Below are 25,997 nucleotides of genomic sequence, written 5' to 3' on the forward strand. Positions count from 1 at the left end.
TCCCTCTCAGGAATCCTAGAACGTCCAGGAGCCCAGTTTAAATGTCACATCCCTCCAACTGCTATGATTCAACCTTGGTAGACTTGAATCACCTGTGGGGGCAGCCCCACGCCCCGCCTGCACATGGTGTATCCTCGGTTCAGAGCAGCCCGGGTGTGTGTTGGGCGCACGCGTTGAGTGAATGGCGGGAGGTTGGTTCAGTCAAGTTGGGAAGGGGGAGGTCACTGAGAGGCAGGGAGTGGGTGCCAGCAGTGTGCTGAGTGTGGAACACTCCTGAAGTCCTTGACTCCAGTCAGCTGTCCCAGGAGGCAGATCCTGTTGGATCGCTGTCTGGCAGATGAGTCTGAGAGATGAGTTAGCTTGCCCATGCTGCACAGCTGGGAGGTGGCCAGCCAGTGGGGGCTCCGGGCAGCCTGGCCTAGCGACCTTGCACTTCACTGCGACCCTGACGAGTTCCACTGAGCGACAGGCCCCACGGTACAGCTTCACACGTGTTCACAGAGGGTGGCCGCTGGGACTTCTGACTTAGGTCTCTGTGACACCAAAGCACAAGCAAGTAAAGAATTAACTGAAAAAAGAGAGAGAGGGACCTCCTGGGGTGTGTTAGGATCAGGAATACAGAAACGGGATCCGGTTTTGATGGCTCGAAATCGTTGTTGGTATCTGTGGAACCATCCATGAAAAATGGAAGGCCCCGCGGCCCCACTGTTGCGTTCACTGTGGCGCCTTCCCTATGGCTGGGCCAGAGAGGGGGACGTGACTGAGCAGGGCGCGGAGCAGGTGAGAGCAGCCCTGCTGCCTGGAGCCCGGCTTTCGTGAGAGCCGATGGTCTGCTGCGGCTTGTGCTGTTCACACGAGTCCATTGGTCTTCCCAAAGCTGCTGTGAGCTGCACCCTTCAGATTGGCGCTCCACGTGCCACGGGCGTGGCTCCGTCAGCAGCGGTACCGAGGGGCCTTCCTGGAAGCCGGTCTCATTGCACGTGCAGGTTCAGCCCTGACTTACACGAGGGCTGATCAGATCGTGCGGTCTCTACATGGTCCTGACACCCGCTGGGGCAGCCTGGTCAGCGGAGGGCACGGCAGCCACGGGTTTTCTTTGTCATGACAGCCACATCGTGTTTTCATGTGGGGGCTTCTCACGTAGAAGGACATTGCTGTCACCTCGGTTGTGGGAGCAGACACCACAGATCACTCATCTCTGCAGTAGTCTGCGATTGAGAACCGAGTCCAAAGCATCTAGGCAACTGGGAACCTTAGGTTCCTTCCTGAACAGTGGTTCCGAGACTTGAACTTCAGAGGACGGGTTGGATGAGTGGTACAGTCAGGAGGGTCGCCTGCTGCTTTGCCAGTGTGCCGGCCACTGCCACAGATGAGAAGTATTGTAGCAGCATTGGCCTTGGTTGTCCCTGTTTGCTGTTGCCCACAATCCCACCACTAGGTGATTTTGGTTGTATCTTTCATGAGGGTTTCTTAGTGAATGTGTATGTCTGAATATATATAAGTGTGTGTATTTGTACAAAGTGGACTCAGAGTGTGCACACTGTTCTTTAGCAGGCTTGTCTCTGTGGAGGCTTGGTTCAAGTTTTATTACTTTAACTCATTCCCCTGTGTTGTAGAGAATCTTTCAAGTCCACATCTTTGCTCAGCAGGTCCCTATCACGATCCAGTCCATTGTCATCCAGTCTCTAAACAAAACACTCACCCGACTAGCAGCCCCAGAGGTGCTGCCACCGTCTCTGATCACTGCTGGGCATGCCACAGTCTGCACGAACGTCGTCCTTGAGGTAGGTGCCCAGTCTGGCTTCGGAAGCTCCATCTGTCTGGCAGAGTCCTCTGCAGGTAACGGAATGCCGGGACACCTGCAAAGAGGTCTGGTTCCTCCCGCAGTGTTGCTTCTCCTGGCCTCCTGTGCGCCATCACACTTGTCTCCAAGGGACAAGTACACTTGCAGGAATGCATCAGGACATTGTTGTCTTTGGTTTAACGCATGTCCCCTGTGGAGCTGGGTTAATTCTGCACGGACCAGGTGGTTTGGAACTTAGTTACAGAAGCTGGGCACACAGGGGCTTTGGTGCCCCCCCCCCCCCCCCCGGCTGGGGAGACGCGGAGGGAACCTCTCTCGCATTCCTCAGTGAAAAGCTGCAGCTAGTGGTGAGGCGGAAAGGCTTTGCTGCTCCGCGTACAGCAGCTGAGCTGTCGTGGGAACAGGTGTGTTTGCAGTCTGATTTTGTTTGTAGGTAAAGTACCGGCTCACGTACACAGACGCCGGTGAAGTCACAGACGCCGATCTCTTTCTCCTCCTGGGGACAGTCAGCAGTGCGGTGGCTCCACTGCAGCAAAAGTTCGAGATCGACTTCATTCAGGTAAGGCGGGTCATTTTGTACAAGTCTAATTGCCGAGTTAAGAAGTCATGCGTTCTTCCTGAGAAAAACTCAATTTAGCAGTATCACCCCATCTCACCCTCTGCACTGAACAAAAGGTTTGCGTGTGGCAGGTGGAGTTGGTAATGGAACCGGGGTAGTCTTTGTGCCGTTCCCACTTGGAAATGCGATTGCTTTCCACGCTAGCTTGTTCTTTTACAGCCTGGGGCACTCCCACACCAGTAGTATATTTATAATTCTGAGTAGGGGGAGACATTCTTTTATTGGCAGGAGATTCCAGATTTTGTGGGGAGAAGCATCTCATTTTCTTCCTGCTGTTCCCTCATTGAAATGGGAATTCTTGGGGGGCACTTCTGCCTTGTTTTTCAGCACAGCACGAAGCCGGTTCCTCTCAGTGGCAACCCTGGTTACGTTGTGGGGCTCCCGTTAGTTGCTGGATTTCAGCCTCAGAAGGGATATCCTTTGTGGTTCTGTAGAGAAGGTTGGCTCCCTGCCAGCCTGCTTCCAGGGAGGAGAGACCAGTGTCGGCCAGAGCACGCTCCCGGAGGCTCTGGCGGGGGTGGGACTGGCTGCAGAGCCATCGGGGTGAGACGGCATGGGTGGGGAAAATGTCAGTGTTTGGAAACAAAAATCTTAAGACAGAAAAGTTGACATTCATTTAGTTGGGTTTAATTAATTAAAATAATTAATTTTAATACTTAAACAGAATCTCCTGCACGGATGTAGTCATTTTGAAAATTTGGAATTAATGTTGAAGAGCCAATTTTCTGAAGCCTTTTTTCCTGAGGATTTATGAATCAAGGAAGATGGCTAGAACTTAGAATCCCAGGGGTCCAGGGAGGTTGGCTTTGGGTCTCACTCGTGTCTCACATCACAGAGGTGATGCCATCTCCTGACCTGAGATTCGGGCTGCTCTAGCACTAGGCGGCTATGCCTTAACTGTCGGCGAATATCTGGAATCATCCAGACCACAAATAGGTACGGACAACTTACCATTCTTCGTAGCACAACTGAGCAAGACTGCTTAGCCCTGGAGGGCGTCCGAGCCCCGGTGTTGTTTGGTCACGACATGCAGTCTGGCTGTAAACTGAGGTAAGGAGCCACTGTGCCTGTCCAGGTGTGTGTATGCCAACCACAAGGAGAGCCTTCCAGCCTGTCCACTTTAGTCCAGCCTCTGCCTCGGCTGCTGAGCTCCTGAACGCTGGCCTTGCTGATGGGTGGTGGCAGAACTGTGCAGGTGTGGCAGATGAGCATGGCAAGCCTGCATGCTTCCTGTTGACTTCCAGCCACGACGTTGCCCCCGGAAGTCCTACTCAAGGACACTTCAGAAGGCTTATGGAGAAATCGAATGAAAAGATAAGTTTATTTTGGTGCAAAAAATGTGAAATTCATGTGTAATTTTTTCAACATAATGCATTTCCTGTGAACTTTTTGAAGAGTCTTCATATGTATGGATTTCAAACTTTTTTTTTGGCACCAAAGTAAACTTTTAATTTCATTTTCCATGAACTTTTTGGAGTGCCTTCTTATTTCTGAATTTTGATATTTGCATGCACAGCATGAGGAAACCAGTGAGAGGAACCCCAAATGTGATCCATGTGTTTTTATTGTCATTTTGTCTACTGTGTATATACTGTAAAATGTCATATAGCTCTGGGTGGCTCATTATAAAGCCAGCAGTTCAAACCTCAGAGACTACCATTCCAACTTATGTAGCCGAGTTTCTTTGGGAATCCAACCCCAATCTTGAAATAACCACTTCTTGATATTTTTTTTTTAATTTTTTTTCCTTGGTGGATTTCCACTATGGAAGAAGATTTGGCTCTTGCCACATACTTTCCACTTCTCCCCAGGTTAATACTATCATGATTTTGGCTAGAGCAGTCTAACATTTGCATTTTTAGTTTTGATCTCTTTAGGCCAGCATTCCGTGGAATACGTTTCTACAAGATGTCAGCAGGCATGGTCTGTAGTCCAGTATGTTTGGGGACACCAAATCAAAGTGAAAACCACAGCTGCTTCCTCTGGGAAGGCTTAGAGCCGTAGAAGCTGTGTGCTTCAAGGAGAGACGGGGTCTCCTAAACTTTTGGCTGTGGAACCATTCTAGTAGTTTCGGGAACCCAGTTTGAGAAACATCTGGACTCATCTCCTTGGCTAAGATTTCACGAAGTTTGAGCCACCTTGGCTTCTGCCAAAGAGTCCCCCTTTTGCAGAGCTAAGAGCGAAGCTGAGGGGCATGGCTGCCGTTGAGGCCCCTAGCAGCAGCTTCTAGGGGACAGCGGCCCTCTTTGTTGACCTCTTTTCTCTTCCCTAGACTGACCAGAGCCCTCCCATGTCGGCTCTTGGCGCCAATAGTGAAGAGCCTGCTGGTGGGCCAGGGCTTTCCAGATTACGTGGCTCCCTTTGGAAATACCCGTGCCCAGGATGTGCTGGACTGGGTGCCCGTCCACTTTGTCACCCAGTCATCCAACATGAAGGTAAAGGGGGGCCGGCGCCGCAGCTCACTAGGCTAATCCTCCGCCTAGCGGCGCCGGCACACTGGGTTCTAGTCTCGGTTGGGGCGCCGGATTCTGTCCCGGTTGCCCCTCTTCCAGGCCAGCTCTCTGCTGTGGCCAGGGAGTGCAGTGGAGGATGGCCCAAGTGCTTGGGCCTTGCACCCCATGGGAGACCAGGAAAAGCACCTGGCTCCTGGCTCCTGCCATCGGATCAGCGCGGTGCGCCGGCCGCAGCGCGCCGGCCGCGGCGGCCATTGGAGGGTGAACCAACGGCAAAGGAAGACCTTTCTCTCTGTCTCTCTCTCTCACTGTCCACTCTGCCTGTCAAAAAAAAAATTTAAAAAAAAAAGGGGGGGGGCAGTTGAAGGCCACAGGCCGGTAGTCTCTCCCTCTCCTGGGCCGGGTGGTGGGGCCCCGCAGGGAGTGAGGTGGGCAAGTCTGGGTAGGAGCCTGGGTGCTGTGAGCAGACTGGCCTGGATCTGTAATACTGAGTTTGCCGCATGAGCAGTGTTGCCTGTGGCCAGCAGTTTGGAGGTCGGAACCTCTTTCCTGTGCAGTGGGAATGACAGTCACAGTACAGACCTGGCCCTTGTCGGGAGGGGGAGCTCGTTTGGTCCCTGGCACAGCAGCTAGTGTTCCTTTCCTAAATGGGGCTGCTGCTGGCCATCCTGGTGGTACGGGTCGGCCATTCCTAACCTGGACTTTGAGTGCTGATGTAATGCCACAAGTGAGAAATCCCACACCTTGTGATGGGCTGCAGGTGCAGGGCAGGTGTTTGGCCTAGCAGGTAAGATGCTGGTTAGGATTCCTATAGTCTGTATTAGAGCGCCTGGGTTCAAGTCCCGTGTATGGCTCCCGATGCTAGCTTCCTCCTGATCCAGACCCTGGGAGGCAGCAGGCGATGGCCTAAGTGACTGAGCCCTGCCATCACGGGGGAGCCTAGCTGGAGTTCTAGGCTTCTGACGGGCCTGGCCCGGCTTTACCTATTGTGGGTATTTGGAGAGTGAACCAGCAAACAGGAACTTTCTCTGTGTCTCAAAAACCAAACAAAAGAACAGGTGCAGTAAGAACATGATATAAAATTACCTTCAGCTGCGTTTGAGGTGTATATGAAATTGTGTTTGGACTCGGCTCCTATCCCCATTATGTATATGCGGCCGTCCCCCAATCTGAAACACTGGTAGGGGCTACTCAGCAAGCACCGCGACTTTGTCCCTGTTTGCGGGTGTTAGGTGAGCCTCCGGGCATCTTGGGGTGCAGTAAGCTGCATGTGAGGCCTGTCTCCAAGGTGGCGGCTTCCTCCCATCCACATCGCCGTCCCAGCCTTTGTTCCTGTTCCACAGCACAGCCCACGCGTGAGCTTTTAATTCCAAAGTTCCCCAAAGGGTTTAATGGAAATTGACTTCCTACAAATAGGCTCCTGGGCACGTGTGAGTCTTCTGCCCACCTTTTCTTTTGTCTCTGCCGTCAGCGCGTGGGCCGGGCCCTGTCCATCACCAGAGGCGCACTCCCCAGCTTATCCCCTAATCACCCAGTGTTTCTCTGTCACAGTTCCTCGGGCTCATTATCTGCTTAGCACATGTATAGCAAGGGCGCCACGGGGTGAGGACCAGCTCACGAGCTCCGATCCTGCCCTCCCCCGCAAGTCTCCAGCAGAGACCCAGGATCACTCAGTCCTGCTGACTCCTGTCCTTCTCTGCTGCCTTGGTGAACGCAGCCAGTTGCCGGCCTCTTGGCAAGCTGGGAAGACGTCCTGTTCTTTTTTGCCCTCCAGAAGGATGGCAGCTTGGGAGGAGGGGCAGCAGCGCAGGGTGCTGGCCAGGGTGTTCCTGGCTTTGGCACCGCTTTGGCACCTGCCAGCAAGTGGCCAGGGTGCTCCGAGGGCCTGCAGTGGGTTCTGTTCCGGCCACGTAGGTAGCAGCTGCATGAGCGTCTCCACACTTCTGTCACCCACTGCCTCCTATCCGGATGGCCTGATACACCTAGGGGTTGCTGGTTCATTGCCTAAATGTAAATGGCCACAACAGCCAGGGCTGAGCAGGCTGAAGCCAGGCGCCTGGAACTCCATCCAGGTCTCCCACGTGGGTGCAGGGGCCCAAGGACTTGGGTCACCTTCCACTTCTTTCCCAGGCACATTAGCAGGGAGCGACATCAGAAGTGGAACAGCTGGGACTCAAATCAGCGCTCATATGGGATGCTGGCACTGCAGGCTGCAGCTTAATGCTGGCTCCATTTGCTTGCAAGTTTCTTTTCAGATTTTATTTGAGAGGTAGAGTTACAGGGAGAGAGGTCTTCCATCCACTGGTTACTCCCCAAATGGCCGCAATAGCCAGAGCTGGGCTGATCTGAAGCCAGGAGCTTCTGGGTCTCCCATGTGAGGGCAGGGGCCCAGGCAATTGGGCCATCTTCCACTGCTTTCCCAGGCCATCAGCCAGGAGCTAGATCAAAATTGGAGCAGCCGGGATTTGAACCTGTATCCATATGGATGCTGGCATTGCAGGTAGAGGCCTAACCTACTATGCCACAGCACAAGGTTCTTAAAGGCAGTGCCTTGCGGGCAGGTGCCAAAGTCAGGAAGCCCACTTAGCCACTCATGTCCTGAGGTGTGTCTAAAACAATCTATATCATGGAAAAATTCCAGGCACACTCAGAAGTAGCACAGTGTAACAGAGTCCCCATCTGCCCGTCAGGCAGCGTCAACAGATACCACGGCTGCCCGCTGAAGCAGGAGGGAGGTCTGGAAGGCACACTTGCCTGTTTTCCCTTGGGGCTGACCAAGCAAAGAGCCTGGGGCAGAGGCCACAGATCCAACTCCTGTAGTGTTGAGCCTCAGCTCAGGCAGCTTGACCACGGCAGGCTCAGCGCACGTGAGTGGTTAGTGTCTGACAGCACACGAGCACTGCCCACGTATCCAAATATCACAGTGCTGCCTACTGAAGAAATTAGGAAACAAAAATAAGAAGCCAGCCCTTGGGTTTCCGCTCAGCGCATCTTGGCACGATGAGCCTTCAGGTTCTGTTCTGTGAATACCCCCATTCTCTCCTGGCCCCTCGTGCCAGCCAGCCTCTCGCAGTACCTGCGAGGCAGACAGCTGAGAACAGGTAGCTGAAGGCCCAGCAAGCTGTTAAGGCCCCAGGGTTCCCTAGCTGGCTTGGGGTTGCCGTGGCTCCCAGCAGAAGCAGGAGGGGATGGGAAGGCACGCTCTCGGTGTAGAAGTGTTTGTGCCTGAGCTTCCCATCTATTCATTCTGTTGTTCAGAACACCTTGGATGTGTGAAACATCTCCTAATCAGAACTCTGAACTGCAGGTTCAGTCTGAGGTTGTGCAAGATTCACACTGATGAGTGGCGTTTTGTTCTGCAGGATTCTTGCCAGCTCCCTGTGGCTCTGGTTATAGAAGTGAAGTGGACTAAATACGGGTCCTTGCTGAACCCACAGGCCAAAATCGTGAACGTGACCGCGCGTCTCCTCTCCTCCTCGCTCCCTGAGGTGCGTCTCCCTGTAGCCTCGAGCAAACTCAAGTGTGGCTGGGGAGTTTTAAAGGATTGTAATTTAACAATTTGGATGCTGAGAGAAATTCAAGTCATTCTTTGCCTTTTACTTAGTTTGAGCATGGTTTTATTTGCATTAGTATTCTTGTTTAGACTTGATATTGGATGTCAGGACAACCTGAGTAAAATGGTCCCTCACAGGCAGCTTAGTGGCCAAGCAGCCCTTTGTGTCCATCGGCCTCGCCAGCAGGCAGTGGTTGAGCGAGGGAGGGAGCGAGAGATCCCGTGTGTTCTCCTGGGCGCAGGCCGGGGGCAGGACTTGCATCTGCCTTTTTGCTGCAGACGCACTCAGGAAGTGAAAGGACGACTCTTCTCTCCACTGCGGTCACCTTCATGGACGTGTCTGCACCTGCAGAGGCCGGCTTCCGGGCTCGACCAACCATCAACGCCAGGCTGCCCTTTAACTTCTTCTTCCCGTTTGTCTGACGTGAGCTGTTGCCGAAGGACACACCCCCACCTTGCAGTCTTCCCCTGGAGGCCAGGCTGTGTGAGGAGGACCGGAATCCATTCCTCCTTGCCCTGGAGGCTGCCCCAGACCAGCGCCGCCCTCTCCCGTCCTGCGGGCATCTGGTGTTGGTCTTTCCCGGCACTCACCCGGGAGGTCACAGGTCCTCAGGAAGCCCTCAAGCTCCAGCAGCAGGAACGGCCTCGCCTCTTCACTCGTCCCCTGCTTCATGGAAGCTATTTTAAACAGCATGTGTTGTTTTTAGTTCAGGTTTTCTTTGCTTTACAGATATGGTTGAAATGAGTACAAAAATAGCAAAATATCACGTAAAGTCACATAAGTAGATTACAAAGCTTCACGTGGGCTCTTCCCCTAAAGAGCATGCTAATTACAGGGGAGGCGCAGGTCTAATTGCCACTGTGTGCCGGCCCCACGCCAGCTCCAGCTCCAGCTGGTGGGCTGGTGTGGGATGCTACCCAGGAAAGAATACAGGAGGAGGGCCTGGGGAGGGACAGAGTTTATTTTTTACATTAATTGTACAGGAATTGAGAAAACCCTTGTCAGGTGGCAGAGCGAGGTGGCGGCAGCTAGAATCCGGATGTGCAGCTGGGTGCTGCAGGGGCGGGGCCCGCGAGCAGCTCCCCTGGGGTAAGCTGACAAGCAGCTGTTTAGAACAGCTAGGAACTAAGACTGTCCCCTCAGGGCGCTCCCCTGCGAGGCCGTGCTGGTCCTTCTGTGTACACAGGCGCTCTGGAAACTGTACATTTGATGAGATTAAATTGTATATACAACTCGTGAGTGTTCACTTCAGCGGTCGCTCGCAAGCAGGAACGTTCATGCTGAGCGAGAGAGCTGACAGAAGTGTCACCCAGGGCGGCGTGGGCATGGGGCTGTGTCCATTCCCTCAGGCTGTGTCCACCCTGAATCCACGCTGGGCAGATGGAGGCAAAGGCATCAAGCCAGACCTCTCCCGACGGCCCCAGGCGCGGCGGCAGTCAGCGCTGTGGCCCGGCGTGCGCCGTGCGCTTGTCCTCTCGGGGAAGCCGTGCTCGTCTAGTTCACCTCGCCCAGAAGTCCGTGTTGTCTCAAGAGCTTGTTGAGTCTCTCAATTTCCTGTTCCTGATGCAAAAGCAGACACATGTGAGGATTTTCCCCTGTGAGCCTAACGGGAGTGTGACGGTCACCCAGGGGACCCAGGGGCGCGAGGGGAGGAAGGCTGCATTCCTCACGGGACTTGGCCCACCGGGGAGACCCTCTGATCAGACAGGGCTGCAAACGCGAACGCCCCCCCGCCCCCCCAGTGACCCTTCCCACCTTCTCAGAGCAGCTGAATTCGAGGTGCTGGACCTTGGCGGCCAGCTGGATGTTCATCTGTTTTAACCGTAAGAGTTTCCGTTCTGAACGAGTCTTCACCGAGATAATTATCCCTGAAAAATATGAGGGCTCAGTGACACTGGTTCCTAACTTTAACCCCTCAGGGCCAAAAGGTGTGTGTTCTCCACGTAAGCAGCTGAGAGTGGTGCAGGCAAGCATCAGAACGAGGAGGGTCTGTGCCACTCGGGATCTGGTTATGCGGATAAGAGATCAGTAAAAATAATCCTGGGGCCCACGTTGTGGCGTAGTGGGTTAAGCTGTCACCTGTGATGCCGGCATCCTATATGGATGCTGGTTCAAGTCCCAGCTGCTCCTCTTCTGATCCAGCTCCCTGCTAATGCACCCGGGAAAGCCCTGGAAAATGGCCCAAGTGCTTGGGCCCCTGCCACCCGGAGGAAGCTCCCAGCGTCAGCCTGGCCCAGCCTCAGCCATTGTGGCCATCTGGGGAATGAACCAGTGGATGGAAGATCTCTAACTTTTTTGAATAAATAAAATCAATCTTAATACTTGTGATTATTTTTTAAAAGTTTCTTAATACAGGACTTGTGCACAGCAGTGTGTGGGTATGGGCAGCAAGGTGCACAGATGTTGAGGGCCCAGGGCAGGAGCCGCCTCTTCAGTAACAGGAAGGCTTTCACTCCTGACAGACCCAAGTTCTCTTGAGCACCAGATCAGACCTTGACCGAAACCTGCCCTTAGTGTGACGAGGCACATGGAGCTGGGGCCTTGTTCTTCACGGGGGTCTGCTGGGGCAGGACTCAGGAGGCCACCCAGCAAAGCAGCCGATGTCACAGGACACCCTGTGGGCAGGCCGTCGTCTCGCCCCACGCCTGGAGACTCAGACTAGGCTGGACATGCCATGCACCTGGAAGCACTTACACAGTGGCCTCTGCCCGGCTCCCCAGCCCCTCGGCAGCAGGCTCACTGACAGAGGCCCCATAGGGGACTGCTGCAGCAGGTGCATGGGTGACCTCGGAGGACTCCAACCAGGTCACCCCAGCTGGCGATCACTGTCCGCAGAAGCACAGCTCCAGCCGGTGTGAGCAAGAGCATCTGTACCTGGTGTCCATCAGCGTCCCAGGTGTGTTCTGCAGAGCCAGAGGCCAGGCCATGTTAGCAGGTGCATTTCTCCCCAGATGTCAGAATGGCAGTTTGGAGCACTGCCGGGGCTCTCCGCACCTTCCTCCCGCCAAGGCCCTGGGCCTGTCTCAAAGGCAGAGGCTTCCACCCAGGAGCGGCTCCCCGCTAGCTGTGTCCCTGCTGGACGGGGCCGCCCAAGGAGGGCTGGGTTGGGCAGGATCCTCATGTGGGAACGCCAGACTAAACAAGCGGGGCGGGCCTAATGGTGTCTTCACATTCAGAATGGGGCCTAGAGGAGGAGGGGCAGCTCCTCTTGGAGCAACCACAGAGGCAGCAGTGGGATGTGGAATCACACCCTCGCTTCTCTCTCGACTCCCCACGAGCAGGAGCAGGAGGCTGTGATGGAAACCACGGGTGTGTGTAAGCGCAGGCACCCAGTGATCACCAGCTGTGCCCACTCCCAGCCCCCGCCCCCGCCCCGACGCACCATTGACGATCCGGGCCACCCGCCAGAGCCGCAGCAGAATCAACAGGCCAAGAGCCTCGAACTCGTGCTCCCGGAACAGGAGGACAATGTCGAGGATGAACGAGACCACCACCACGACGGCATCCAGGATTTCAAACTTGTGGTGGAAGAACTCCAGGCGGAAGACAAATATCTTCAAGGAAATCTCCAGCAGAAAGGCGACCAAGATGATGATGCTCATGTAGTGGAACACCTGGAGGGACAGGGCTGCGTCAGCCAGGCCCAGGCCTGCTGGCCTCGGCGCACCTGCCTGGCGTTGGACAGGTTCCGAACTGGGCGCTGTTCCCAGTGCTGGAAATGCAACGGTGCCCACTGCAGACAAGGTCCCAGTTCTTTACTTTTGTTGTTGTTGTTGTTAATTTTACTAGGTTGGTGGTGTGGTGTAACCAGGGAAGCTGCTGCCTGCAGTGCTGGTATCTACCAATTTGGGCACCAGTTTGTGCCCTGGCTGCTCCACTTCTGATCCAGCTCTCTTCTATGGCCTGGGAAAGCAGCAGAAGGTGGCCCAAGTCCTTGGGCCCCTGCACCCATGTGGGAGACCTGGATGAAACTCCTGGCTTCAGCCTGGCTCAGCCCTGGCTGTTGTGGCCATTTGGGGAGTGAACCAGTGGGTGGAAGCTCTTTTTTCTGTCCCTTTCCCTCATTCCGTAAATCTGCCTTTTTTTTTTTTTAATTTTTTTTTTGACAGGCAGAGTGGACAGAGAGAGACAGAGAGAGGTCTTCCTTTTCCCTTGGTTCACCCCACAATGGTCGCCATGGCCACCGGCCATCGCACCGCGCTGACCTGAAGCCAGGAGCCAGGTGCTTCCTCCTGGTCTCCCATGCAGGTGAGGGCCCAAGCACTTGGGCCATCCTCCACTGCCTTCCCGGGCCACAGCAGAGAGCTGGACTGGAAGAGGAGCAACCGGGACAGAATCTGGTGCCCCGACCAGGACTAGAAACCGGTGTGCCAGCGCTGCAGGCAGAGGATTAGCCTATTGAGCCACGGCACCGGCCCTGTAAATCCGCCTTTCAAATAAGTCTTTAAAATAAATTTATTCACTTGAGAGACAGAGAATGAGAATGCATGCACTCTCATCTACCAGTTCACTCCCCAAATACCTGCATAGCTGGGGCTAAGTCACGCCAAAGCAGGGAGCTCCGTCCAGGTCTCCCACGTGAGTGGCAGGGACCCAAGGACTTGAGCCATCACATGCTGCCTCCCAGGGTCTGCATTAGTGGAAGCTGAAATTTAGAACTGGGAGTTGAACCAAAGCATTCCAACGAGGCTAAATACCTGCCCAGGTGCCTGGTTTTTTTTGTTGTTGTTGTTTTTGTTTAAGATTTATTTATTTATTTGAAAGGCAGAGTTAAGAGGCAGAGAGAGAGAGGTCTTCCATCTGCTGGTTTACTCCTTAGATGGCCATAATGGCTGGTGCTACGCCCATCTGAAGCCAGGAGCTTCTTCCGGGTCTCCCACGTGGGTGCAGGGGTCCAAGGTCTTGGGCCATCTTCTACTGCTTTCCCAGGCCACAGCAGAGAGCTGGGAAGTGGAGCAGCCAGGACATGAAGTGGCACTCAAATGGATGCCAGCACTGCAGATGGGGCTTTACCCGCTATGCCACAGTGCCAGCCCCACCTGTTCTTTTGAAGAGCAATTAGGCAAGGTCAGAATGAAAACATCCACCGTGCCCTTTGACCCACAGTTCTACCACTGGTAGCTTATCCTACAGCTAGACTCACGCGTGCACCGAGGACCCAGAGCCAGGCTGTCGGCACTGTCGGTAGGACAGTAACGACACGCCTTAGATGGCACTGCTCTGCCGGGCACTACTCAGTGGTCACAAAACAGGCAGATCTAGGCGGACAGACGGGCAACGGTCAGGGAGCAGCGCTCACGGGTGTGGATTCACACGCATCGGTCCTCACCGAGTGCTGCCAGGGGGCAAGGGAGGGACCAGGACTCACAGAGGCTTGTCCAAAGCGCGTGGCAGGGTGGGCGCTGGACCTGACGGTCATGCCACCGCTGGGGCCGCCTGCATCCCGCACTGGAGTGCCTGGGTTCGATTCCCAGCTCCACACTGCATCCTAGCTTCCTGCTTGCACGCACCCCGGGGGGCAGCAGGGAGTGCCTCCCGTACCTGGGAATCTGCTCTCAAGCAGGAGACCTGGACGGAGTCTGGGCGCCTGTCTTCCGCTAGCCCAGCCCTGGCTGCCGTGGGCAGGAGGAGTGAGCCAGCACAGGAGAGAGCTCTGTCTTCCTTTCAGATAATTAAAAAAAAAATACCAGTGTGGTTGAAGAGGCTCACTGTGACCAAATTTGGGACAATTTGAAAATGACTTGGAGGGATTCTGGTACCCTGAAACCAACCCACAAGTCTGGAACAAGTCTGGAACGAGGCCCAGTACACGTGCACACACACACCCACACACACGGGAGAAGCGGAAAACTATCAAAGGACACAAATTACTGAAGGCAGAGGAAAGACAGCATCTGAAGGTCACATTTAGTCCACCCCCCCCCCCCCTTGCATTCACTCAGACAAGGATTATCGATGGTGCCAGCTGGGGACGAGGCCGCTGGCACGGCAGCCAAGTGTTAGTGCAGGACCCTGGCATCCTGTGCCTCTTGAGGGTGCCATGCAAGGAATAGCCCAGGGCCAGTGCTGTGGCACAGCGGGTTAAGTCACTGCCTGGGATGCCCACTTCCCACAGGGGCGCTGGTTCAAGTCCCAGCTACTCCACTTGCAATGCAGATCCTGCCCATGTGCCTGGGAAGGCAGTGGGTACTTGGGTCCCTGCTGCCCACATCAGGGACCCAGATGGAGTTCCTGGTTCCAGCCTGGCTGTTGCAGCCATCTGACGTGTGAACCAGGGGATGGAAGATCTCTCACACTCAGCCTTTCAAATATAAAGTTTAAAAAAGTAAAACCAGCCCATCAGTCTGGGCCTTACCTCTGATGTACAGGGGATAAGGACAGATTAAAGGACCTCTGAAGGTAAGCACTGTGGCACAGCAGGTTCAGCCGGTGTCCGCCATGCCAGCATCCCATGTGAGCGCTGGTTTGAGTCCTGGCTGTTCTTCCAATCCAGCTCCCTGCCGATGCGCCTGGGAAGGTAGTGGAAGACAGCCCAGGTACTTGGGCCCCTGCACCCGTGTGGGAGACCCAGATGGAGTTCCAGGCTCTGGCTTTGGCCTGGCCATTGTGGCCATTAGGGGAGTAAACCAGCAGATGGGAGATCTCTCTCTCTAGTTCTACCTTTCAGACAAATAGTGTCATGAGAACAAATTAAAAAAAAAAGAAGTGAGAGGATTCTACATTAAAAAATCCCACGATACAACCAAGTAGAAGATTGGAGTCTGGACAGCCCCAGGATAGCGGAGGGAACTTGAGTCAAAGCATGTCTTCGCTATTCTAGAGTGACCGCCTCTTTACCATCACCGTTCTGTGGGACAAAGACCTGTCCCCAGGCTTGGAGTCCTCAGGGGTCAGGAGCAGTGGGACTGTCATAGAAAATGGGTGTGGGTGTGGACAGAGCAAAGCAGCGAACAGGCCGAGGTGCATATGTGCCCTTCTTAATGACAGATGCAGCCCCACAGGCACGGACTGCTTCCGTTAAAAGGAGGGGGGAAGACAGTCACCTTGTCCCAGGGTGGAGCCGACAGAGAAGGCGGGTGCTGGGGCTGCCTCTGGGAAGGCATGCGGGGCGAGGGGGTTTCATGGTTCCCCCTGCTCTTTTTACCACTTGGAAAGGAGCATTTGTGGTCAGCTCCATCACTGTTACTTTTTTAAGAGGTATTTATTTGCTTGAAAGGCAGAGTTACAGAGAGGAGGAGACACAGCTCTTCCATCTGCTGGTTCACTCCCCAGGTGGCCGCCAATGACTGGGGCTGGGACAGGCTGAAGCCAGGAGCTGCTTCTAGGTCTCCATCGGGGTGCAGGAGTGCAAGCACTTGGGCCATCTTCAGCTGCTTTCCCAGGCATGTTAACAGGAAGCTGGAACAGAAGTGGAGCAGCCGGGACTCGAGCCTGTGCCCATATAAGGTACCGCAGGCAGTGGCTTAACCCCCTGCACCACAGCACCGGCCCCAGCTCCACTATTTTCAAAGAAGGACAGCGGGAGATGGTTGAGACAGGTGCATCCACCGCCCCTTGGGCACAGGTCTGGGTGGGTTCCACCAGGACCCATCTGCTGGATAAACAAGCGGGACCACAGCCCCTCCACCGAAGACAGCAGGAGACACGACTCGCTCGCCCCAGGAAGCCCAAGGGCCTGGAGGCAAGCTGCAGCCCAGTGGTTAGCATCGCTGGAAGATCCCGCGGATCAGGCAGCGTAAGCTTCCCCACTGGCAGGGGAAGCTCCCGCAGAGTTTGGAAAGGGAGGCGCTTTGCCCTCCGACACGCCCGGTCACACTGCCCCCCGTTGCGGTAGGGGAAGCCCGAGGGCTGCCGGGAGCCTACCCTGGCGGCGTAGTTGTTCTTGTCGGGCTGGATGATCTTCAGGTCCAGGATGAGCTCGGCCAGCACCAGCAGTGCGTCCAGGATGACCAGGCAGATGACGATGACCTGGGGCCGAGGCCGGGAGGGGGACAAGACCTGAGGCCTGCGTGTCGCTAAGCACTGGGCTGGAAACACCCGGGAGGAGACCCCTGGGGGTGTGCCCCCGCCCTCCCACTGGCCTCTGCCTGCCCGGCTCACATGCTGGCCCTTGGTCACTGCAGGTTTCCAATACCACATCTCCAATGGAAGCGCCACTTGCCAGGTGGCACAGAGTGTAGAAAGCCTTCCCTTGTTCCCTCCTGGGGATGGCTGCTATCTGGGCGTGCACGGAACACACGCTCCCGAAATCTCTGGACATGCCAGCCTCGGAGATCCGAGTCCCGAGGCTCCTCCAGGGCCGGCGGCTGCCGGGTTACGGCGCTGCCCGCCCCACGCAAGGCCGCCTCGGCCAGGCTGGGAGCTGCTCTGCCCTCTCACGTGCACCCTGGACAACGGAGAAGAGGTGGGGGAGGCACAGTTGTGGCTTTGGGAGGCTGGGCAGCAGGTGAGTGGTCTCTCTGGTGGCCCTTGTGGGGCGGCTGGTGGGGACCGTGGTGGGGGATGCTGGTGGGGGACAGCGACAGCATTCGGGGGCTCGTGGTGGAGCTGCAAGTGGCAGCAATGGGAGGAGCCCCAAAGCACTTTGCGCGACCTCCCTACCTCCGAGATCCCAGGCCACTGGGTGGCGTCCCCAGGGCCTGGCCACTGCCACTGTCGGCAGTGGGTGCATGTTCAGGGCTCTGCCAGGGAAGGGCTGTGAGGCCTGGGGAGCCCGGCACAGCCTGCGGCACCTGCTGTGTTGAAGCGGCAGAGCACGTGGTGAGCAAGTCCCTTCAGTAGCCCGATAAGGACTCAGACCCTTGCTGGCTTTGCTTCTTATCATTGGTTCTGCCTGAGCCAAGAGAGCTCAGAGCTCACGTGGTCCAAAACCAAGGCACAGAGATACTAAGAACAAGACCCACTATTCAGCCACCCAAAGGGAGCGGCGTTGACACCTGCTGCCCTGTGCGTGAGCCCAGAAAACACCGTGCTAAGGCTGAGAAGCCAGGCCCCAAGGCCGCGCACACGCACTGTTAGCTGTGTCCGGAGTAGGCAGGTGATGGCCGCCCGGGGCTCGGGGCAGGGAGGCATGGGGTCTCCTCCGGGCAGGTATGTGGTATTCTGGAACGAGGTAGTACACTCGCCGTCCTACAACCCTCCGCTGAGTAAATGCCATCGTCGCTCCAAAATGCTGAATTCTACACTAGGAGACTCTCACCGGAGTTTAAAAAAATCAGACATCAGAGGAAGAGACTCGAGACCGTGAACCCACCACGGCCTCTATGAGCCAGGTCTGAGGGCAGCCGCGTCACTAGGACACCGCGTGGCCCGCGAAGCCGGCAGCTCCCAACCTTCCTGGCAGAGGGAACGCTCCCAGGGCGGTGCCCGGCAGAGCCGCGAGGCCGAAACCTCGGCCACGTCCCCTGACGCTACCGGGCCTTGCGGTAACTCACGTTCCGGGGTCCTGTTTCCTAACCCTGGTGACGACGGGGGCCCGCATGCGTGCGAAGCGTGCACGGGACTGCAAGCTCAGGACGGGCTCGGCGCCTGCTGCGCCCCAGCTGTCTGCGCCCCCGCTCTGCCTACTCAGCTGTGCAATCCAGGTGAGGAGTGACAGCGGCCCGCCACCCAGCAGGTCGCCCAGGCCACTTCACACCCCAGGGAAAGGGGTCCAGAACCTGCCTGCATGCTGATTCTCAAGCAGCTCCCAAGTCTGCCCTGACCCCACTCCGATCACGTCACCCCCTTCACACACAGCCTGGGACCCTCGACGGCCCCCGCGGCCCCCTCCTCGCGCCCCTTTCTCCATCCCACCACTGCTGCAGGCCCCACTCCGCCCGCCCCCGGCAAGTGAGGTCCCTGTGCAGGGGATGCTCCTCCTCTGTCCACAGGGCTCCCTCGGGCGTCAGGGGACGTCACCTCCTCCGACTCCCGGGCCTCCACCAGGTCCCCCACCCTGGCAGAGGGCTCCTCCTGTCATTAGATCGATCCTCCGCAGGGAGTGCCGCTGTACACAGTAGGTGCTTAATAAGTGACAGCACATGACAGAATAAGGGCCTTGTTTTCCAAGTCAGTTCTTCACCCAGTAGGGGTGTCTCTGGGGGCCTGTCCTGGCCCGAGGTGCCCCGGCGGCCGGGGGAGCCCAGAGGGGTGGCCTGGGTTCTCCTGGCAGCTGCAGGAGACCAGCTGCTTCCTTCTGTTCCTGAAATTGAGGGCTTGGGACTTCAACCCCACGACTTAATACCACGTTTCCTTTGCGATTGAGGCCGTGGGGAAATGAGCCGAGCCGAGGGCAGCTGGGGTGGCGGCTGGCTTTGTTTCTTTAAGCCACAAGAGAATGGAAAAAAAAAAAAAAAAAAAAAAAACCCAGACCAAAATACATGTTGTTTTCTACTTTACCCTGGGACAAAGTCAGCAATGGGAGAAGCAAGGGCCCCGCCTCTGCTTCAGGAGGGGCCCGGGCTTCGGCTTCAGGGTTAGGGGTGCCTTCTTTGGGAACTGGACCAATCCAGGGCCGTGTCCCTCCCTGATGTCACTGGGCGCCCCCAGGCCCCGGCTCGGCCACCCCAGAGAGGGATGCTCAGGTCCGAGCGGCAGGCCAGGCGCTGACCCACGTGGAGAGGTCGGCGCCTCTGCTCTCCTTTCAAGGCTGTGCCCGCCTTTCCTGTTCCGCCCACGGCTGCGCCAGGGGTCTGCAGTGGGGAGAGGCCGGGCAGGTGTTGTGAGCCCCCGGGCCGGGGACCTGCTGGGTTCTGCAGAGACGGTTCTCTGCCTCCGGTGTTCACCTTTTAATCTATTGTGTGCGTGGCATAAAAAGTTCCCAGCTTTGCCGCCCGGAAGCTGGCATAAAGGTCATGGGCACCGAGTGTCTGCACAGGGTTGTGCAGTCATCACCGACCCCGAGTTCCAGAACGTTCCCCTCGTGGAAACCCTGCACCCGGAAGCACTGCCTTCCCACGCCTCCCTCCCGCCGCCTGTGGCATCCGCCAGTCTCCCTGCGTCTGCCTGGCTTCGTGTGGCCCGGGCACTGCGTGCCCAGAACCGGGATCGTGCCTGGCTTCGCTGTGCAGCCCGTCTTCAAGGCTCAGCCGCGGGGAGCGAGGGCCCAGGCCGAATCATCCTGCACTGCACGGATGGACGTCCTGTCTGTCCCCTGAGCCCTCGACGGGCCCTTCCCTCGCTGCTGCCTGTGATCACTTCCCCTGACGACACGGGCTGTGCCCATGGCACGTGGCAGGTGCTTGGTCAACACCACCAGTGGAACGAACGAGGCCGGGTGCCCACCCTGGCCGGCCCCGCCCGGGGCATCTCGGGCCTCTGCCCCACCTACCTGAAACCTGTGCGAGCTGAAGAGCTTCCTCAGGGAGCTCCTGAAGTCGGGAGGGGGCCGGGGCGCAGGGGCGGGGGCGGCCTCGGGGTCTGCAGCTCCGCCCTCCTCGCCGGAAGCCTGTGCAGCAGGCGGCTGCTCCTCGTCCTCCTCGTCGTCCTCCTCGTTCTCCCATTTCTTGTAGTTGACATTCCAGCTGTGGTAGTCGTCCCCCACCACGGTGAAATGTCTCAGGAACTTGCTCATCCTCTCGCCAGGGCCCACCTTGGCCCTGCGGCTGACGGCCTGGAGGGGTGGCGACAGGGGGCGAGCACGTCAGGCGGGCAGTCCTCGCACCCCCGGGAGTGGGGGGCCCAGACCGGGCAGGGCGGCGGCAGTGAGGACGGCCCCTGGGCGCTCGGAGCACCAGGCGAGCAGAGGCCGTGAGGTCACGGTGGTTTCTCGTGCTTTTATTTTTGGCAGCCAGAGTCTCTGTGTCGGTGAGGCAACAGGAAACCCCAGCCCCCCCAGGCCCGTCTCTGTGGTCTGGTTGGCAGTAACCAACAGAATCTGTCCTGTGGCCCAGTCACAAACACCCACGACAGACCCGTGGGCAGGCACCGGAAGAGCCACCCATCACTCCTGAAAGCCGGAGGTGAGAGTGAGCGGGCGGAGGGAGGGGAAAGACAAAAGTAAAAGTACCCAGAGTTCCACAGGGACGTGCCGAGACCCCCACCGTGCACTGCAGGCCCGCCTGACAGGTGAGCGGCAAACGAACTTTTTCCAAGGTTCAGCCACTGCTACTTTAAATACACGGACGGTCGTTTAAAGAGAGCTGACCTCAAGGCAAGAGCAAACAGTCCAGCTTTGCCCAACTCACTCTCCCGGATGCCGAGTACATCAAACAGTAAGATAACAAAGCTCCTGGGTTTGAGAGTAGGCAAGATGTTGGGGTGAACAGGAAGAGAGGACCCCGACAGCCCCGGGTCCCTGTGGGAAGGCGGAGGGGTGCTGGCGGCTGCCCTGACCAATGGGAGAAGGCTGGGGCGGCCAGGCCAGGCCATCCGGCTTCTCCAACAGAGGAGACAACCTGATCCCTGCCCACCCCCCCACCCCCCGCCCCGCACAATCCATTTCCCACCCATTAATGTGTAAAAGCAGATTTTTAAAAATCTTTTAAAGACATAGAAGAAAATACAGGCAGAATCCTGACCCTAGGATGGAGGGAGGATTGCTTAAAGCAACATACAAAGTACAAAACAGATCTGAGTGCATAGAAATTAATAGCTTTTACACAACACACACTCACACACACACAACCCTGCACAGTGACTGCACACCGCTGACTGGGAGTAGACATTTACGATGTAGTTAACAGACAAAACTTCTATCTGGAATATATACCGAGCAATCTTACACACGGAAAAGAAAAACTCCACGGGAAACTGGGCACTGAATATGAACAGGCCGAGATGCGGAAGCTTAGCAGGACCCAGGCAAGCGGGGGCTGAGGTACCCATCACCCATCTCGTCACTCCTAAGGAGTATGGGACCGAGCCTGGGTGAGGGACGCGATGGGGCACTCTGAATTCAGAAGGGACAGACACGGCGCCCGCCTGGGCTTACCTTCCTCAGTGAACCAGTGACCGGGTGCTGGATCGGGCCCAGAGAGAAACCTGCCCACACGTGCTCACACAGGTGACAGTGCAGGAGCGTTCACTGCAGACAGTCACCCCCACGGCGGCCCGGAGTGGCCCGGACCTTGTCTACTGCCGTGATGGACGCTAGACAGCGACAGCTCTGCCCCTCCCTCACCCGTGCCACCCGCCAGCCCCGGCTCAGAGCTCGGAGCAGCACGGGGCATCCCTTCCCTTTCTTCCAAGACCGCTTCCTCAGCCCGGGGCCGCCACGCTCCCTGCCTGGATCCCCGCCTACCTCCATGGTCGCGTCTTGGCCGTGTCCTCTGCTGGCTCCCTTAGGAAGAAGGCCACACAGTTAGGTTTCGGAATTCCCAAGGCTTGGTGCCCTGAGCACCTCTCCCCCTCCAGGACCTCAGCACACAGCTTTCAAAACCATTTCTATGTCGAAGATGCTCCAATACTACCTCCACCCCCACCCCTCGCCCGAACCCTGCGCGCATCGGCACCCTCAGGTATTCCCCAGCTGTCACATGGCCAGCACAGCCAAAGCCACATCAGTCCTGCGTCCCCTGAAGCTGCCCCACCTCAGCTGGTAGCACTTCATTTTTCCTCTTCCGTGGGTCAAAAACTTGGGTGTCAGTCTTGATCTTTCTCTCCTTCAGACTCTCCCTGTCACTAAATTCTGCTGGCTTTGCCTTGAACCCACGTTCCAGAAAAGACAGCTTCTCCCATGTCCGCTGCAAGTCCCTGGTCCAGTGTCTGGCCATCCCCGACCCGGGTTACTGCAGCTGCCTCCTGCCAGTCCCAGCAGCCGTCCTCTATACACGAACCACAACAAGCTTCCTAAAACCTAAGTGAGGGGCTGGCGCGTTAAGCCGCTGCTGCCTGCAACACCAACATCCCACACTGGAGTGCTGGTTCGAGTCCTGGCGATCCTGCTCCCTGCTAATGCGCTCGGGAAAGCAGAAGAAGATGGCCCGAGTGCCTGGGCCCCTGCACCCACGTGGGAGACCCGGACAGAGTTCTAGGCTCCTCGTTTTAGCTGGCTCAGCCCCGGGCCATTGTGGCCATTTGGGGAATGAACCAGTGGATGGAAGATCTCTTTCTCCGCAACTCTGCCTTTCAAATAAATCTTTAAAAAATAAATGAGATCACATCATGTCCTTGCTTAAAAGCTTCAAATGGTCTTTCTGCACACTCAGCCCCTCTCCCTGGAATTCTCTTCTGGAGATATCGACTTGGGGCGCAGCCTCACAGAGGACAGAGCCTGCTCAAACCCTCTCCCTCCTTAACGACCTGCTGCCAACGCCCCGCCTCGCTCGCCCTCCACCTGCTGCTTCCTGCTCCCGGACACGGTCTGCTCGCGACCTCCCAGTCGGCTCTCAGCCCACGAGCAGACCTGCTACAATTGGACACCGGTGTGTAGGGCAGTGCCCCGCACGTCACAGGCGCTCAGAGCCACTCAAATGTCTGGTGAGTGAACGTAGCAGTGTGGATTTATCTTGAAAAATACGCTGAGCGTAAAAGGGAGATAATGGAAGAACAGGAGCAACGCAACACCATTCAAACAGAATTCTAAAAGCCACGGAAAATATTTCTATGTGTTATTTTTGGAGCGTATGAAAACACGAGTGTAAACACAAAAAAGAATGATATTTCTGTGGCTGGCCAAGACAGAGTAACTGGTACCGGACTGTTCCTCCTGCCATCCATTTTTTAAAAACTGAATAAAATACACAAAGCTGTGGTCCCTGAGAGAGGGACCATCACCATCACCCTGGCTTTCTGGACTGTGGAGGGAAGGTTCGTGGTGCAGGGGCTACGAGGCCCCCTCCCTCAGATATCTGCACAGCAGTGTGCTGGAAAAAGCTAAGAGAAGGAGCCCAAAAAAATGGGCCCGGGGTGGGGGTCAGCGTTGTGGCACAGTGGGTTAAAGCTGCCACCTGTGACCCAGCGTCCTGTGAGAGCACTGGTTCAAGTCCTGGCTGCTTCACTTCTGGCCAGCTCCCTGCTAATGCACCCGGGAAAGCAGAAGATGGCCCAAGTGCTTGAGCTCTTGCCACTCACATGGGAGACCTGGATGGAGCTCCAGGCTCCTGGCTTCGGCCTGCCCCTACCCTGGCCGTTGTGGCCATTTGGCGAGTGAACCAGCAGATGGAAGGACCCCCCCCCCCCATTTCTATCTCTATTCCCCTAACTCTGCCTTTCAAATCAATACACCTTTTTTGTTTAAATGGACTTTGGTTGAGTCCTAGGCTGTACATGTGCAGAGCAAGACTTGCCGAGGCAGAGGCAAATCTAACTTTCAGAAAAAAGAACTCTTGGAGACTGTGGGCTGAAAAATACTAGAAATGACGGAAAATTGGATGAATGTGTGCCCTTCCAATAGCCAGAGTAGAGCATCTTCTTCAATTCTTTTTTTTTTTTTTTTTTTTTTTTTTTTTTTTTTTTTTGACAGGCAGAGTGGACAGTGAGAGAGAGAGACAGAGAGAGAAAGGTCTTCCTTTGCCGTTGGTTCACCCTCCAATGGCCGCTGCCGCCAGTGCACTGCAGCCGGCGCACCACATTGATCTGAAGCCAGGAGCCAGGTGCTTCTCCTGGTCTCCCATGGGGTGCAGGGCCCAAGCACTTGGGCCATCCTCCACTGCACTCCCTGGCCACAGCAGAGAGCTGGCCTGGAAGAGGGGCAACCGGGACAGAATCCGGTGCCCCGACCGGGACTAGAACCCAGGGTGCCAGCGCCGCAGGCGGAGGATTAGCCTATTGAGCCGTGGCGCCGGCCTCTTCTTCAATTCTTGTTGAACTCAGTACAAATTCCAGGACAGCCTCCCCTTACGAGAGATCTAACCTAGCCCTCCAGTAAAGGCTACCTTAGACTCATCCCAACAAACCTTAAAAACATCAAGCTGATCTGCAAGTACATTAACTGTTTAGAACAAAACTCAGTACTCTGTTAGGGAAGACAACAAAATACACTAAACAACAGAATGAGTAGCATCTAGCATACAATAACAATGACTAGACTGGGGCTGGCATTATGGCACTGTGGGTTAAGCATTGTGCTTGCAAGGCTGGCATCCCACGTGAGTATTGGTCCAAGCCCCAGCTGCTCAGCTAAAGCATCGGAAGATGGCCCAAGTGCTTGGGTCACTGCCACCCACGTGGGAGACCCAGATGGAGTTCCTGGCTCCTGGCTTTGGCCCAGTCCTAGTCATTGTGGCCATTTTTGGGCAGTGACCCAGTGGGTGGAAGATCTCTGTCTCTTCCTCTGCCTTTCAAAACAAAATAAATAAATGAATCTTTAAAAAAAATTAACAAAGTAGAAAAAATATGGTCTACCAGCAGTAAGAAAAACCAGCTGACAGAAGATCCAGAATGGAGACATTCGGCAGACCAGCAGTGACTGAAAAGTCGGTATTACAAATGCATGCGAGGATTTCAAGGAAAATGAACTTAATAAGGAAACAAAGACTCTCAACAGAGAAATGGAAACTATATAAAAACATTCAAGGGGTCGGCGCTGTGGCATAGTGGGTAAAGCTGCTGCCAGTTCGAGTCCCGACTGCTCCACTTCTGATCCAGCTCTCTGCTAAGGCCTGGGAAAGCAGCAGAAGATGGCTCAAGCCCTTGGGCCCCTGCACCCACGGGGGAGACCCAGAGGCAGCTCCTGGCCTCGGATCAGCCCAGCTCTGGCCATTGTGGTTATTTGGGGGAGTGAACCAGCAGGTAGAAGATCTTCCTCTGTGAGTGTGTGTGTGTGATTCTGCCTTTCAAATAAATAAACAACCTTTACAAAAGAGAAAAATGATATGACATGGGTACGCTTGAACCAGAAAGTAGGCATGACCAAAAACTCCTAGACAGGCTAAGAGCTGATAAGATACGGCAGGGAGAAAAAAAAAAAAAAAAAAAAAAAAGGTGTGTGGATTTAAAGGAACAGAAACACTCAGGAGACAGGGAGGGAAAAAGGCTGCAAGGCAAACTGAGCAGAGCCTTGGGGACAGCGAGCCGCCCAACACGTGCGCCAGAAACAGCAAAGGCGAAGACAGAGATTACAGGGAGAAAACACGGGAGGGAATAACGGCCAAAAAACTTTCCAAATCGGATGGAAAAATACACACCTGTCGACCCAAGGACCTGCAGACCAGTGAGCACGGAGCAGGAAAAACACAGACAAGAAAAGAGCGCACCAGGAGGAGACACTGATTCCCGTGGGGAGGTGGGGGGAGGGACCCGGGGGGAGGCGGTTGTGTTCGCTCAAGTGCTTGATCTCCGGCTGAGAAACAGGTTTTTCAGTGATGGAAAGGCCTGGGGAAAATACGACAAAATGCTCACAGTCGCCACTTCGATGGCGATACCTTCCAGCATTTGATGGTATCTTGGTTCTTTTATATTTTTACATTTCTCCAAGTAGAATTAAAAAGTCTCCATCCGCGCGCCGCGGGCACATGCTCAGACTTTTGTAAAACAGATTTCAGAAACTCAGAAAGGACGCAGGCTCCACCACCACGAGCTAGGCGGACGCCCCTCCGTCAGCAGCCTGCAGAGCCGGGGCCTGCAGTGAGCTTGGGAGGAGGGCGCAAGCCCCGCGGCTCCCAGGCCACCGTCCTCCTCAAATGTCTGCTCCAAGCAGCCCAGCT

The 25,997-nt window shown here is 55.9% G+C and overlaps 2 protein-coding genes across 13 annotated transcripts in view; one reads left to right on the top strand and one right to left on the bottom strand.

Annotated features, from left to right (window-relative positions):
• The window catches only part of TCTN1 (tectonic family member 1), a 31,993-nt gene extending 22,331 nt beyond the window's left edge, over window positions 1-9,662 (top strand). For 3 of the 5 annotated variants that reach the window (XM_051826554.3, XM_051826552.3, XM_089323120.1), the window contains 7 exons: window positions 1,647-1,784; window positions 2,238-2,363; window positions 2,751-2,836; window positions 3,333-3,473; window positions 4,696-4,858; window positions 8,239-8,364; window positions 8,709-9,662. In XM_051826554.3, the coding sequence (XP_051682514.1) occupies window positions 1,647-1,784; window positions 2,238-2,363; window positions 2,751-2,836; window positions 3,333-3,473; window positions 4,696-4,858; window positions 8,239-8,364; window positions 8,709-8,852 (924 nt within the window). In that variant the 3' untranslated portion in view covers window positions 8,853-9,662. Of the gene's footprint in view, window positions 1-1,646; window positions 1,785-2,237; window positions 2,364-2,750; window positions 2,837-3,332; window positions 3,474-4,695; window positions 4,873-8,238; window positions 8,365-8,708 lie in introns of all 5 variants that reach the window. The other 2 variants (XM_051826553.3, XM_089323121.1) reach the window with 2 other exon arrangements.
• HVCN1 (hydrogen voltage gated channel 1) overlaps window positions 9,374-25,997 on the bottom strand; it is a 32,358-nt gene continuing 15,734 nt past the window's right edge. For 5 of the 8 annotated variants that reach the window (XM_008272226.5, XM_089323124.1, XM_008272227.5 and 2 more), the window contains 6 exons: window positions 21,653-21,691; window positions 19,742-20,023; window positions 16,294-16,398; window positions 11,813-12,044; window positions 10,186-10,298; window positions 9,374-9,990 (listed from right to left, as the gene is read on the bottom strand). In XM_008272226.5, coding sequence (XP_008270448.1) covers window positions 9,925-9,990; window positions 10,186-10,298; window positions 11,813-12,044; window positions 16,294-16,398; window positions 19,742-20,023; window positions 21,653-21,691 — 837 coding nt within the window. In that variant the 3' untranslated portion in view covers window positions 9,374-9,924. Of the gene's footprint in view, window positions 9,991-10,185; window positions 10,299-11,812; window positions 12,045-16,293; window positions 16,399-19,741; window positions 20,024-21,652; window positions 21,692-21,941; window positions 22,125-25,997 lie in introns of those variants that run through there. The other 3 variants (XM_008272231.5, XM_017349524.4, XM_089323122.1) reach the window with 2 other exon arrangements.

This window comes from Oryctolagus cuniculus, chromosome 21 (genome assembly GCF_051225735.1).
Source record: "Oryctolagus cuniculus isolate XC-2025 breed Fujian yellow rabbit chromosome 21, ASM5122573v1, whole genome shotgun sequence".
In the NCBI taxonomy this organism is placed as follows: domain Eukaryota; kingdom Metazoa; phylum Chordata; class Mammalia; order Lagomorpha; family Leporidae; genus Oryctolagus; species Oryctolagus cuniculus.